At 38.4% G+C, this 15308-nt stretch overlaps 1 protein-coding gene across 1 annotated transcript in view; it reads left to right on the forward strand.

Annotated features, from left to right (window-relative positions):
- Positions 1-4004: 4004 nt before the first annotated feature.
- Positions 4005-15308, forward strand: part of GPI (glucose-6-phosphate isomerase) — a gene marked incomplete at its 5' end in the record, with an annotated part of 17975 nt that continues 6671 nt past the window's right edge. Inside the window, 9 exons of the mRNA XM_010188786.1 lie at positions 4005-4095; positions 4977-5045; positions 7647-7766; positions 9729-9812; positions 9900-10046; positions 11776-11847; positions 12900-12944; positions 13759-13812; positions 14734-14794. Of these exons, the coding sequence (XP_010187088.1) occupies positions 4005-4095; positions 4977-5045; positions 7647-7766; positions 9729-9812; positions 9900-10046; positions 11776-11847; positions 12900-12944; positions 13759-13812; positions 14734-14794 (743 nt within the window). The remainder of the gene's footprint in view (positions 4096-4976; positions 5046-7646; positions 7767-9728; positions 9813-9899; positions 10047-11775; positions 11848-12899; positions 12945-13758; positions 13813-14733; positions 14795-15308) is intronic.

The following is a 15308-nucleotide window of genomic DNA, read 5'->3' on the forward strand; positions in this document are numbered from 1 at the left end:
TGGAGCGCGGCGTGGGCAGCCGAGCGGGAGGGAGCCTCGCCGCGCCGCAGGGTGCAGATGCCGGGCGTGGGGGGCGCTCCTCGGCAGCCCCCGAGCGGGGCGGCCGTGCTGCTTGTCCTTGACTCATCCTTGCAGCAGGGTACGTGCCGGGAAGCACAGCGCCGGGCTGCGGCTTGCACAGCGGCATTGTGGGTCCTTCACTTCTCAGCTTCTCGCAGTCGTGTGCTTAGTCATGATAAGCTCCGTGATAAGATCCCGAGATCCATCCATTCATCCCTGTGCCTCGACCTGTCAGTAGTGTGGCGGTGCCTGCCCCTGCCCTGAGCTGGGGTAGAGGGGTGTTTAACAGGTTTAGCCCTCCCTGGCCTCATGCTTTCCACATTACAGAAAATGCATTGCAACATCTTTTCTGCTAGAGGAGGAAGCAAGATGTGGAAACAGTATAATAAAACGTTTGGCGATTTCATCGTGTGAGAAGAGGCTGATGTTTTCTGTGCACTGGAGACTGTGCTGCAGGGTCGTGTGTGGTTACATTGTTGGGTCTAGACCAGCAGTCTGAAAAGTCTAATGCTGTGTATATGCATCCCCGACTTGAGTTTTAAAATGAGCCTAGGTAATACAGACACAGTGAGCTTCTCTGTCAAGTATTGAGATAAGACTTGTTGCATGTATCAAGCTTTTTGTTAGCATCCTCGGTACAGTGACTTCTCTTTTCTTTTGAGTTAAAATTACATTTGCATTGTTGGAAAAGTAATGCTGAAATTTTGGGATATTAAATTAATCTCATTTTTCTAACAGGACTTTTTATACTGTTAAAGAACTTTATTAAGATTATCTTACACAAATCTACTAGCTCTTCTTTAATAGTGCTAGTTCTGATTGCAAGATTTTCTTATCTCCGTTGTATCCCCAGAGACTGAATTTGGTAAACATCCTTGGAATGAAGGAAAGCTGAAGCACACTAGCTAAATAAATCAAAAGGTATAAGCAAGAGGTTTCTTATAAGGTTCCTGAATGGCTTAAGCAAGTACTCCTATTGAGGGTGGCACTGCATCTTAATCTCATTGGGTGTTGCTTTAATATTATCCAAGCTGCATTAACTGTTAAATATACTCTCTCAATCTCAGATTGTTTGTATTTAGTTGCTTTTGTGAATACGTAATAGACTTGAGTGCTAACCAGTTAACCGAGGAGAAGATATTTGACGACTGTTTCAGGCACACATACTCATCTCTAACATGTTTTCTTCATGCTGAAAGTAGTCAGTGTGTCTCCTAGACTGTATTTATCAGTTTTTTGTTATCGATTTCAAATAGCTGTCCAACTTAAAAGTCCTTTTGTGCTGCCTGTAAGGGTAGGAAACAGTTGAAGTGTTTCAAGTTTGATGTATCTTAATCCTTTTAAAAAACTATTTCAGTCTTGTTTTCTAATAAATCAACACATTCTAGAGTACCAGAACTTTCTCACAGTGAAATAGAAATGCAGAACTGACAGCCTGGGTCAGTTTGACAGATCTGCTTGTGTACTCCTCACTGATTGCCACTTCATGAGCCAGATCAGCAGGATGGTGGTAGCTAACTTCTGTTGAAAGCCTAAGCAGCCTGGAGGTTTGGCTGCAAGGTGCTCTTTGTAGTTTGCTCCTCTCTCCTCATGGAAATTAAGCTTTATGAGTAAATTTCAGTTAGTTTTACTAGGTGTTAACACAAAATCATTGACTCTTGCTTCCTTTAGAAGGAAAAGAGAAAGCTGCACTCATGTAAAAGTGCTTCCTGATACTGGTTCTGGAGAAATTTCAGACTGTTATAAATAATTTTTAATCTGAATATTTCTAGGTCTGAGCATAATTATCTTTTTAATGTTATAAGAACCTTACATTCACTGTGCCTTACAGGATATGGATAGAAAATACTTTCTTCCTTTTGTCTTATTTTCTTCCTCAGAATGTGTATATCCTGTTTTCCTGATTGGGTGTGTAGTCAAACCCATCGGGTATATCTTTGGCTTTCCTTTCCACCCCAAATGTAGGGTCTAGTAGGAGCAACATGGCTTGTTCACTAGAAAAACTACTAGTTTTGAAGGGGTTAGAACTGATATGATGCAGGCATCATAAAACTCAGCAGATAATAGATACCTGGATGCTGATTGAGGTGCTCCTGATGCAAATACTTAGTGCCAGATAGAAAGCACTGTGTTCTGCTCCTGCTAGTTGGCTTGTCTACTACAAAGCATCCGAAAGAGCCTCCAGTCTTAACGGCAGACATACCACCAGGGAATCCATGTGTAATAATACATCTAGGGGTTGCTGCAGAGGACCTCCCAATTAGGGGCTGCATCACTTAAATGTGGATGTGGCTTACGTGACAAGTCTCTTGTTCCACCTGGGTAGCACTACCGTTAGCTGCTGCATTGCAGAGTGGGTCGTGTAGCAGAGTACAACCGAGCTGCAGGGGTTTGGACTTCTGTTTAAGTAAAAGGTGGATCCCTTAGTGTAAGGGTTTAAGATGAGATTACATTGCATGCATGTTCCTTCTTGTGTGTGGGAAGCTAGATCTGGTAGCCATTTCTTTTGATTTTTTCCCCATGAAGTATATTGGCATGCCAGCTTTCTGCAGGTTCTTCAAATTAGGATTTGAACCACTCCAAAACAGGATTACTGTTTGCAGCCCACTGAAGAGAAGGGTGACTAACAATATTGATACTGTTTTTCCTTACTTGCCTCATGTTCCTGCATATAAAAGAAACACTCTAAGACTGAAGACAACTTCCTTCTCTTATTTAGTGTCTCTTGTATTTTAAGACTAGAAAAATGACACATTGCTGTGTTTTTCCTCAAGTTAATGAAACCACCCAAGTGTCTAGGCCTTGCTGATTATTACTGTCATTGCAAGTTCAGCTCCATTCTTGCTTTGCAGAATCTTGCCTGCTCTGTCCTGTTATATCTGTTTGGAATAGCAATTATGCCATGGTTTGTCCCTGTGAAGTCCCTGGCAGACATGGTCACTAAAATAACAGTACATGCTTCTGTGCTCAAGTATTGGGAAAGAAAAAGCAGGGGAGAGAATGAACAATGCAGAAACATTGAGAATTTAGGTGCATGCAATTTCCTGTGGCTTGTGTATGTGGAGTGAAAGTGAGGAAGGTATAAAAGGCCTTCTGTGCTTTTGTAGAAGGCCTCCTGGATTACTTACAGGACTTAATTCTTCAGTTTAGAGTAAATGTGTATATTCGGCTGTAAACTGGTGCAAAGAAGAAACTGCTGTAAAGGACGAGAGGGACCACAGAACTTATCACAAAGATGCAAGGCTAGTAAATGCAAATGGACTCACTTGGTTTCTGCTGGGCTACCATTGCTGTGCTTCATCTCAAGTGCAAAACCTAAGAGTGCTGCTATTTTGAAGTTAGGCTATAGCTTTCAGATGAGGGTTAGTTAAATAATTTGGAGACTTCCACTGACTCAGTGAGGATAGCAAGACAACATCATGCATAAATGGGGTTTAATTCTGTATAGCTGACAGAATGTTTCTGTACATGAGGTTTAGTTTTTGAAATCAGGCTTCTTCAAGCCTGTGTATGAAAGAATGACTTTATTTGTTGAAAGGACCTGTAGGAAGGTGGTTTAATTTTTTAGTAGCAAAAGAATGTGGTAAGTTTTTTACCTATGATATATTAGGAAAAAGCTAATTATTGCTAGAGAATGCTAGTGCCTTGGTGAAACAGCATGTTATTGGCCAACTGTGCATTAAATATACTTCATTGGATTTGGACTTTCACAAGCAGAAAGTAGACACTATAATGTAGCTTGTTGAAAACCATGGTCTCCATTTAAAACGTACTAAGTCATTTTATGGAACTTCTGGGGGAAATCAGCCCCTCAGGTCATCTTTACTAACTTAATATAATTAGAGTACCAATTATTTTGTAATCTGTAGAGAAGTTCTCATCATCCTCCTTAAAACGGTCACTTTTCAGGAATGTGCAATTAAACAACCTGTTTGTTTTGACAGCTTGACTGTGAATACTGATCATGGGGATATCTTACTGGATTACTCAAAGAACCTTGTTACAGAAGAAGTGATGAAAATGCTGATGGAACTGGTAACTCTTTAAAATGTTGAATTAATGAACCAAGTAGGTTTTTAAAAAGAGTTAACTTTTACCTGCAACTGTCTATTCTAGCATTGCTTATATGTATCTAGCTCTGAATTTGAGACCACAAAAAATAAAAGGCATCTGTTTACAAATCTTGGCACAGTTCAGAGTCTTGCCATTTTTCAATGTGCAGCTCTGTTTCTTGTGCTCAGTGATGAGGTTTGGTCTGTGTAACAGACCAGCTGGCATATGGCACTGTTGTTGAGGTCTGCAGTAAAATGAGATTCAAAGCTTTAAGGAGTGATGTCTTCCATACCTGCAATTGAAACAATACTTCATATATCATGCAGTGATATTCACTTGCAGTAGGATGTATTTTAAGAAGTTTCTGTTGTTAACTTCAATTGAGCGTGGTGTTCACACTTACAACCTTTCCTTAACTATTAGTTCAGCCAAATGTTTAGACTGGATAGGACACAAAGTTTTAAAGAGGGAAGAACTACAAAAAAATGGCCATAGCAAAATTAGTTCTGCTACACTTCAGTTAAATGAAAAAAAATAAATTCTAAGCTTGTACACATTAATGAATCCTGTAGTAGTATGACAAGATGAAACACGAGTAATTAAGAAGAATTCAGTACATCTTGGTCATTCAGCACATGTTACTGTGTAACTTCTTAAGGAAGGAAACAACTTGCGTAAAAATACTTGCTTTAAAATAGGTGAATCAATGTAAGGTAGTATCTAGTAGGTGTTTTAACATAATGTAATAATTTTAGTTTCACTGTCTTATGTAATGAATGTCCACACTCTTTAATGTAGCTGGACCTTTGTAGTGTATGTTGACTTCTTACTATTTAAGAGGAATCTATTTTTACATTTCTCAGGCAAAGTCAAGGGGTGTGGAAAGTGCCAGAGAGCGCATGTTCAGTGGAGAGAAGATCAACTTCACTGAGGTAAGGCTATTTCTGTCCATGATTCTTTTCACCTCAGTTGTGCCTATATATTATGGATGTTCAGGCATCTGTGCAACAAGTCTTGAAAAAAAACTTACTCTAATTGCTACTCTGAAATGCTGACTGGTTGTAATGTTTGCTTTACTACTTACATGAGATTTTTTTTTTACAGTTCTCACAGAAATACAAAAGAAAGTGTGTGTGGATAAAGCTATTTAATCCTCCCTTCAACACACATCTTAATTTTTTTTTTAGACATTTTGATGGTATATTATATATAGAGAGGAAGATGAGTTAGATCTTGCACAGGGCATGGAGCAGAGCATTACTTACACTGTCCAGGTGTCGCTTGCATAATGTCAGTGTTCGTAAAGCTTAGATAACTGCCTACAAAGTTTTAGTGAGGATTGTGTAAGATTTTCTGCTTTGGGTTGTTGGTGCTACTTGTCTTTGGGTAACGGTAGAGACTATAATCAATCTTGGGAAATTAGCCTTCTGTTTCAGTAAGAGGATGAATATTTTCATCTTTTTGTAGATCTGAAGGTTGTAACTATGGTCAAATTTTCACTAAAAAAAATACAGAAAACCAGTATCTTTCTGAAATTAAAAACAGGATGAAAACTGGAAACTCAACAACATAGCATGATTTATTAGTCTGCCATAAATATTGAAGGCTATTTAGTATGCTTGAGGTAAATTCACAGAAATCAGTATTTCCTTGAACTTGGTTGTTGACTAATTTAGCTGTTGCACAAGCTGTTTGCTTAAAGTAACTCAGCAGTTGGACATTGTATAGTTTGTGAATACTACATGTCTGTAAAAATGCACAAGACAAACAGATAAAGCTTCACCGGGGAAACAGTTCCTCTTCCTTCTGCAATAACGCCTTCAATTCACAGATGTAATTCTAGCTAGTGAGAAAAGGAAGTGGGAGAAGTCAGTGGTAAGTCTTAAATCTGCTTGGAGGACTTGGAGAACTAAATCTGAATACTGCCTCTCACTAGCCTCATGTAACACAAATAACAGGGTTAGCCCACCTCTGACCATATCCTATGGACATACTCTTCACAGAAGCACAGAATCTCAGGAGTTGAAAAGATCATCCAGTCCAACCCCCCTGCTGGAGCAGGATTGCCTAGACCAGGTGATCCTAGACCTCATTGTCTACATGAGAGTAAAGGTAGCAGCTGAAGTCTTCTCTGAAGCCTGAATAAACCTAAACAAATAAGTCAGAAGGAAGTGGCTTAATGGCAAGAGCTGACTTGTCTGGTACTCTTGTTCCGATTTAGAACATTTTTCAGCTCTATATTACGTATTTAAGACTTGTCTGTATTTGGTTCTGCAGGCATTGGCTGCATGGTGTGTGCTTATGTGGAAATTCTTTACAGTGCACCCAAGCATGTCATTGCCAGGTGTTTGTCCCAGATGAGTTAAAACTTGCAGCTTGATAATCTGACCACTCCTTAGGAGGACAGTCTTTATAGCCCACCCAATATTTAGAAAATATTTCTGTTTAACAGTAGGCATCAGGTTAGATTTGACTGCTTCTCTTGATCAAGACAGCTTCCTTCAAACCTGACCATGAGCGGTATTTACCAAATGCCATTCCGTGGCTGAGTGTTGCAAAAAAAATTGCCTCTGTTCACCCCAAATTTAAGTGGGTGGACTTTTGATTATTAGCAACTGAAAGAGCTTTTTCATATTCCAAGCCAGTAGCTGCAAACTTGATTTCTGGATTAGCATTTGGTATTTAAAGCATAACTTGGCAGTTCATATTGTCTGTGTTGTCTTTGTCTCACAATGCCTCTCACTGTAGTGAGGAACAATGAGGTAGAGCAGACTAATTTTTTAATTTGTTCATTAGTATTGACTACCTCCATTCTGGATTAAAGCTGTTAAGCCCCTGAACTTGTGAATCATCGGCCAGATTTCAGTGCTTTCACTTGTGCATAACTGGAGAATTAATAAAATATGGTACATGCTAACAGTTTGGGGTTTTTTTTATAACACAGTTACCACCTACGTATCTGGTGTGCAAGTATTCGGGGAACATTTAGTTGTGGGCAGTGACAGAATAATATGGCTGTTTATTCTTTGTCAAATGTTTAGATATATATTTGTCTTTTCCTATATGAAATGAACTACTCAGGATGATTGAGAAAATGCCAGAGAAAATAACTTTGCTTGTTACAATTGATTTTCAGTATTGTCATTAACAGGAAACAACTTCATCCTTGTATATCTGAAGCATACCAGAATAGTTCAGATCACCGAGTGCTGAATATTGCTGAATTCTGAACCTCAATCATTAAATGCTTTTCAGGGGATCTTGAGTTTTCATTTCAAAGTAAACAATAACTTATTTTTGTGTATTATATGCTTTTGTAATCCTTCTGCACTGATTCTGTGAAGTCAGAGGGTGATGCAGAGAGCTGGTGATGTGTGTATATACATGAACACACCAACTACTGCTGCGTTAATTCCAGTTCATCTAAAGGATTTTTAAGTCTTGAAGACTGTACTACCTTCTAGACGATGCACTTGAGGCTCCTGGGTCTAACTTTGGAAATAGCTTCATCAGGTTTTTTTCCCTTGTTTCAGAACCGAGCTGTGCTTCATATTGCTCTGAGAAACCGTTCCAATGTGCCAATACTTGTAGATGGGAAGGATGTTGTTCCAGAAGTAAACAAAGTGTTGGACAAAATGAAACACTTCTGCCAGGTATAAAGTACCACCATAGCTTATTTTTCACATATTTGCTCTATACCCAGTGAGGTTCTTACATGTGTTGTGAAGCATTGATTGCAGGCTGCTTCACATGAGGTTTTGTGCCCTTGTTTGAGGTTTGTAATAGTTTGGCTGAAGCATGGAATTGGAGCTGGCTTTAGTACGATTCGTACTTCTCTCTGTTGGGATTTTCTCTAATGGGCTCTTTAGATCTTGCTCTTTTAGCAGTTATCTTGCGTTTACTTCAGAAGTCTTGTAAAACATTAAGTATCATTCAAATATACTTTATTTCTTCTTGCTAATTTTTCACTGCCCTGTAAAATTTCTGTAAAATCAGAAGAGAGGTAGAAGCTCCCAGCTCACTTGCAATTTGATTATGCTCTACTTAAATAGTTTCTTAAAGATCTTCTGGTTTTAGGTCAGATTCCTTTATGATTCTGTTCCATTTGCAGCTTTAGCAGCATGGGAGTCTTTTCTTCCCTAGATAAATACAGCAGTTAACAATTATTTTCAAATATCATTAATTAATCTGATTCCGTACATCTCTAAAATGTAGACATCTGTCAGATCAGTTGAGGAAATGCTCTAAAGAACTTCATAGAGCATTCTAACCAAGTCAGACTTATGTGTGATAAAACTAAGCAGTAAAAGCTCACCACATAGTTTTAGTTCACTTCAAGTAGTGACTGTGAGGATCTGGACCTGCTTGGCTGCTATTGTGAATCTCACCCAGGTGGTAGTGGCCAGCATCACTGCCAACTCATACTTGTTAACCTATACAAAATGAGCCTGGATTGTCCAGTTTCTAATGGATAAATGCCAAAACCCACAATAAATTACACTAATTGGTCTAAATTTGGTAGTTACTTCAGATAATGTAAGAAATTAATGGCCACAGAAATTCAGTGGTCAACTGTAGAGTTTTTAGCTGATGAAGATTTTGGTAGTGTAAAACAAGAGTTTTTCACTGGTGCCACACTCCTTATTGCTAGATGGCTTCAATCATCAGAGCCTGTGAATATCACATTCCATACAGATGTATCTTCTCCACAAAATAAAAATCATGTTAAGCAGTTCTTTGGAAAGATTAGCAAATATGATTCTTTCACCTGACTCACTTAGGCAGATGGGATTTTAAAACTATGGCCACATCATCTACAGGAATAGTGTATACTGAAAACAGACTTTCTGTTTGGAAAACAAAAAGCTCTAAGTTAAACATCTGTAGGGAAGAAGAGCAACTATTAGCATAACCAGATGATTTGGTGTAGAAAAATTGCTTTAGAATTGGAGAATGTATGTATAGAACCGTACATGATACTAGAAAGATTCCTTTTGTGATTGTATCAAATTTAATGTATAGGTGGCACATGATAGACAAAATTCAATGCAGTATTTTGATATTACCTAATGACTGCAATTCTGTTTGTCAGAACTTTCAGTAACAGTTAAAATAGCAAGAATAAAGCAGAAATCTGTATTATGCACTGTTTTGAGGTAAAGCCAGAAATATTGATGCAAAACATATATATGCAATAGAAGAGCTTTTTGAATGTTCAGTTGGGAAAGTTGCTTCTAATTAAAGACACTTAAAGAACCCTTCAGGTTCAAATATTTGTTGCAGATAGTTTAATGCCCTAGATTTTTTCATCTTTAGCTTGGTTTCTCTTGCTGTTGCCACACTCTGGTGCTATAGCAGTCCACGCAGAAGGAGAGTTTGATCTTGCAGTATGTCTTTAAATATGTCCATTAGGCTTCTAACACCTAATGAAGTGTCATCTTAGACATAACCAAATGTCTAGCTAAGAAGGTAGCTTTGACTGGAGGTTCTGAAGTCTAGAAGCTTGAAAGTTGCCTTTGGAGACTTTCTACAACAATGCCTGAAGACACAGCCGATTTCCAGTGTTAGAATCAACTTTAGTATAAGTATAAAACAGTAATTGCGTTTTTCCACAGAGAGTCCGCAGTGGTGAATGGAAAGGCTACACTGGAAAGGCAATCACTGATGTGGTCAATGTTGGGATTGGTGGCTCTGACTTGGTAAGCTTCTGACTTGTATGCATCTTCCATATCTTTGTGTGTATGTGCTTGCAATGAAGATAAAATCTTAATTGTTGCTCTCTCCAGGGACCTCTGATGGTAACTGAAGCCCTGAAACCGTATTCCAAGGGAGGCCCTCGTGTTTGGTTTGTATCCAACATTGATGGTACTCATATAGCCAAAACCCTGGCTGAGCTTAAACCAGACACTACGCTCTTCATCATTGCATCAAAGGTATGGCTAATACTAGCACTGGAGTGTGACTTTCCTCTGTAAAGGATTCGAGCAGACTAGAGATCTATCCACAGGAAGCTCTAGATCAGGCACTTCTAGGGTGGACTATTTCTAAACAGGTCTGTTGTGATTCATCTTAAACTTGCAGTACAAGCTTGTGTTGCTACTGAAATACTTACAGATCCAGAAGTCAAGTGATGGAAATTACTTAACCTAAACAAGTAAGACAAATGAGCAATTTCATGCAGTCTGGGGTATATTTCTCAGTCAACACAAGCTTATTTTACTGTAGGTCTCTGTGGCTGGGATGTAGGATTCTATATGTTTATTTCTCTGAAATTCAAGATCTTGTCTCATTTCTTGCTTTTATTTAAGGTTACTTTTGGTCCTTTATCTTGAATACAGTTTTATGCGTTAAGTGTTCTGGTTTTTTGCTTTAATGTTTTGCATTAATGAACTGTATGTTGTTTGGGCATCTTTGTTCTGTTTTAGGGTAGTAACAAAATATCTTCACCTAAACTTAAATGCTGAACTACTTGAGCACTGTGAGCACTAAGATTCTTTATTCCAGAGGAGTAAAGATAGTCTGCTGGTAGTTTATAGGATGATACATATTTCTGAATACAGAGTTAATAGCTGCCTTTTTTAAAGTCTCACCTTTCTAATAACTTACTCTGTAAACGTGATTGCTAGCTGCTGTCTTCCTTTGAGGAATGTCTGTCTTAGCAGAAGAAACTGGTGAAGACAAACATCACAGTTATGTAACTTGGGTTGCCTTCATTTGTAAAGCACAGTAGAACACTTCTGCAGTTGAAGACAACCCGCGACAAGTGAACATGTGCGCTCTACAATGGTGCTCATTATCTTATCTTGGCAATACTGCAGCCGAGCAACAACTTATGGAATAATAAGGAAGCTTCACAAAGTAATACTAATAGTCACTTTAAATAATTGAGTTCAAGGAACACGGTTCAAAGGCTTAGAAGACTGCCAAATTGAAAGAGTAACACTTCCATTTCTGTTTGCCACACTGTAGTTAGATAATTGGATATATTTGGAAGAGGATGAATGGCATTTTTTTTGTTTTCCTTAACAGGCTTATGTTTCATAATGAAATATTTCTGGAGATGGATGAGAGTAGGTTGAATCTAGTGTTCACCCTTAAAGCTAAATTTTGATGGTTGAGTAAATCAGAATGGTTGTAGATACTTGCAAAGCTGCATGACTGAACTTCGGCACACACTTCATGAAGCAGGAAAATGTTTTCCTCTAATCAGCATAATAAAATTATGGCAAGAGTCTTAGCAGAAATGAGCACTGCTACATGAAAAAGCAGAAATTGAAGAACAAGAGGACAGTCCAGCTAGGTTGTCCTGTGTTGATGCTCAATTAGTTCCTTTTTAGTTAAATAGTAAAACTTCATATTTAGTGAAAGACTAAAGAAGAAAATTTTAGTCTCAAGGTTTTTTAACAGTTTGTGGGAGGGAGGGTAGGAAATGGGGAATTTCAGTTCCAGATCTATCTAGTTTTAAACTAGCATATGTAAACCTGGCAACTCTAGTCTTTACTGGACTGGTAAGCTTGCCTTTTTGCTGAGATCTGGCAGTAGCTGTCTGTTAAGAACATCTAGAATCACGCTGCTCTGATTATCTGGAACATATGTTTTAGCAGCCTGAACTTGTTTCAATTTTAAGCACAGTGTTTTACATACTCGTTTTCTGATGTGCAGACTTTCACCACCCAAGAAACTATCACCAATGCAGAAACGGCCAAAGAGTGGTTCTTACGTGCTGCTAATGATGTAAGTCTGGCATGCTAGGTTATGTAACAGAATGCAACAGCTTTTCGTTGTGCAGTTTCTCCCTGGTCATTCTGTGTGCTTTGGAGCGGAGCCAGTCACTTCCCACACAAGCTGTGTAGCTCAGCAAATGCTGTCTCTATAACATTTCAGTGCTTCATGGTTAGTGACAGGCTGTTACGTCCAATCAAAGTGATAAAACCACTGCTTTTTCATTATAAATGGTTGTCATGCATTATTCCCCCAAATCCTGCCCATTAAGTAATAGACTAGCATTTGCTTTAGAGCTGGCTAATATTTTGATGGAACCACTGATACAGAAATACATGAATATGATGTCTGTGTGGCGTTACCTTCCAATTATTGGCAAATATTTAAAAACTAGAAAAGAAACTATGGCTGGAGTGATATACTGACATTTCTATAGCAGATGGCTGTGCTATAAATAGAAAGCTTGTATTTGGCTCATTCTCTCCTATTTCTAACCTTTAAAAGAGCAAAACAGATATTGCCTGCTCGGGTAATTGAGGTTTGTTAACCTGTTCCAGTGCGGGTAGCTGTACTTAGTTTGAAAGCTGGGCTTTGGAATTCCTTGTTACACTGCTGTTGCGGACAGCTCATCTCCATTCACCAGAACACTTACTGAAAGACTGAAGTCTAAATCTGGAGCTTGGAGATGTATCAGTAATTCCAGTTGTCTTGATCTTTTGACCCTAGCTGGAAGGGTAGCACACGTACAACATACTCCATCTGCTCCAAAGTGGTTCTGGTGATGTTCCAAACTGTTAACGTGCTCTTAAGGAAATAGTGTGCTGCCCTAAGTAGTGACTGCTTCCAGAGGGCTTCATGAGAATATTATCAGAATGTTATCTTCAGGCAGGCCTGCTGCCAAATCCCACACTGAATATGCATAACATGATTTTAGGTAGATCATGCAAAAAATAATTGATGATAAGCAACAGTATTTTGTTTAAATGTAAATGGTAGCTGATCAGCTTTGACTTTATCAAAATAATTAGCATTCTAGATCTAACAATCTGTTTATTTTTATTAAGCCTTCAGCTGTGGCCAAGCATTTTGTTGCCTTGTCTACCAATGGTGTAAGTATAATAAATCTATTTTATATTTTCCTATGTACCTTTAAGATAGCCTCATTTGAAAATCCAGTAAGGAAGCCTGTCTTTTTAAGGCACCATTTTTTGAATACCAGTAGTTAGCCACCTTACTGAAAGGAAGCTTTTTTTTTCCTCTTAAAAATAACTGAAACACTCCTAAAGTAATGAACTGTAGCAGACTGGACCTTTATTATAGATTTGTGCTTTTTCTGCTCCAGCTTTAAATCTGAAATCAAGTTATCTCATACTTGAAATTCCTATCCTGTCATTAATGACTGCTGCCTGTAATTGCTTAAGTATTTGTGAATGCGGTTATGTGAACAAATACTACTTTCCTAGAATCTTCAAGTGTGTGAGTAATCTGTAGCATGTGATGAGCATAATGGATGTTGATGTGGTATTTCGTGCAAAATTACGAAGTAGAAAGACCAATAGCAATTGAAAAGGACTTTGCAGTAATTGAGAGGCTGTCAGGTACTGTGATAGGAAGTTCCTTTCTACCATTCTGGTTCTGTTGAATGTAAACTGAATGTCAGTCTCTAACTTCTGTGTTGCCACTTAAATTGATCAGAAAATGAGTGTATGCCATTATTTGAGATGACTGAGTAGTGATAGTGATATCTGGAAATGAAGATACAGTCTTTTCTCATGAATGCTATGCATTTTTAAAATAGAGGATGTTTTTAGGGAATTGTGTATTTAATAGGTACCCAATTTGTGGTTTTTATTTGCTAGACATAAAACTTTTTAAGAATGCTGGGTTTACTTAGTGTTCTTACATGCTTTTTTTTTATTCTAGCCTAAAGTTAAAGATTTTGGAATTGACACAGAAAACATGTTTGAGTTTTGGGATGTAAGTAAATGTCTAATGTGTGGTAGGTGTTAACAGTTAGAATGATCTAACCTGCTTCAAAAATCCTAACGAGATGTCAGGGAACTACCAAAACACCTAAATTATAGTGGTTGTATTCTCTGTACTAGAATATGTGAAAACTTGTAACTAAAGGCAAACTGAGAACATGTCAGGCAAAAGGTCTTGTCTCTTGGCCATTCCATTGAAATCCTGCAATCAAAGGTCTGAACAGGAGCCTTCTGTATTCTTGGCTGTCTAATCAGCTGTTGGGTAACAGGAGATACAAGTCTTAGCTTATTTCTCTGTGTAAGTAGTTATTATAAGCTGTGACATTTGACTGTTGGGGTCTGCTGTATATAATCTAGGCCTGTAAAGGTCAAACATCAGAAATGGGAGCCTAATTTGATATTTTGTAGCAGATGCAGATTTTTAAGTGTACTGCCCTTAATCTTGGCCCTTATACTTAATGAGAGACAGGTTAGTTTGTCTCCTTGACTGTGCCTGAGATTTTAAAGCTGCTGTCTAGAAATTATCTAGTGTTAACTTTCCCTAGATAGTGTTATAGTGTTGCTGAAGCAGGCTTTAACTATAGAGTAGTGTTACTAGGAAAGCAGCTAATGCTTTCCTAGTAACAGCTAATAGTAGCAGCTAATGCAAATTTGCTATTTGGAAATGAATTGGAATCAAGGGATCTGCTTCAACAGATTTTATATAAATTGGACAAGAAGGATAGATTGAAGTCTCAAAAAATGCGTACTTACGGATTTATTAGGGAGCTACCATAAGATGCAGGTTCCCTTGACCATGCCATATAATGTGGAAAATAATCTAAACACATGCTGCTATTTCCTAATAGTTTGAATAGGTTTGAATTTGAAAGACTTGCACTTCTCCTGTCTAAACCAATATCTTGTTTTTCAGTGGGTTGGTGGCCGCTACTCTCTGTGGTCTGCCATTGGTCTCTCCATTGCCCTGCATATTGGTAGGTATTCCTGTGATGTATCAATGCCAAGAACTAGTGTTTGCTTCAGGAATAGAAATGTGGAATACATTAACAAGAATGGATTGTGGATCAGATCTGGGGGCAAATATTGTTTTGCCCAACCTACTCCGAGCAGTTAGATGTCTGTGCTAAAACCCAATCCGTAATGCAGTGGAAATAGTGAGAATTTTGTACATAGAGTTTTGGAAATTACCCATTCTTGGTACAGATAGTCAGATTGCATCGCTGTAGTCATTTGCCTAGCCAGTAGTGCCTGACTTATGTAATGCCATGTCAGTGTTGAAAATTAGGGCTTCCAATTTACATTCACAAACTATTTAAGAGTAAAGTATTTAGTCTCTGAGTGTATATACACTAAACATCAAAATCCTGTGTCTCTGGCGCTGCATATGAGCGCTCTTTAGCATTGTTAACTATCTCCTCCCATTACTTCTTTTTGTCCCCAGTACTTGTTCTTCTAGGCTCGAGGGCCTGATGATACAGGAATGCCCTT

Source organism: Mesitornis unicolor, unplaced genomic scaffold (assembly GCF_000695765.1).
Source record: "Mesitornis unicolor isolate BGI_N332 unplaced genomic scaffold, ASM69576v1 scaffold19737, whole genome shotgun sequence".
NCBI classification, from domain to species: Eukaryota; Metazoa; Chordata; class Aves; order Mesitornithiformes; family Mesitornithidae; genus Mesitornis; species Mesitornis unicolor.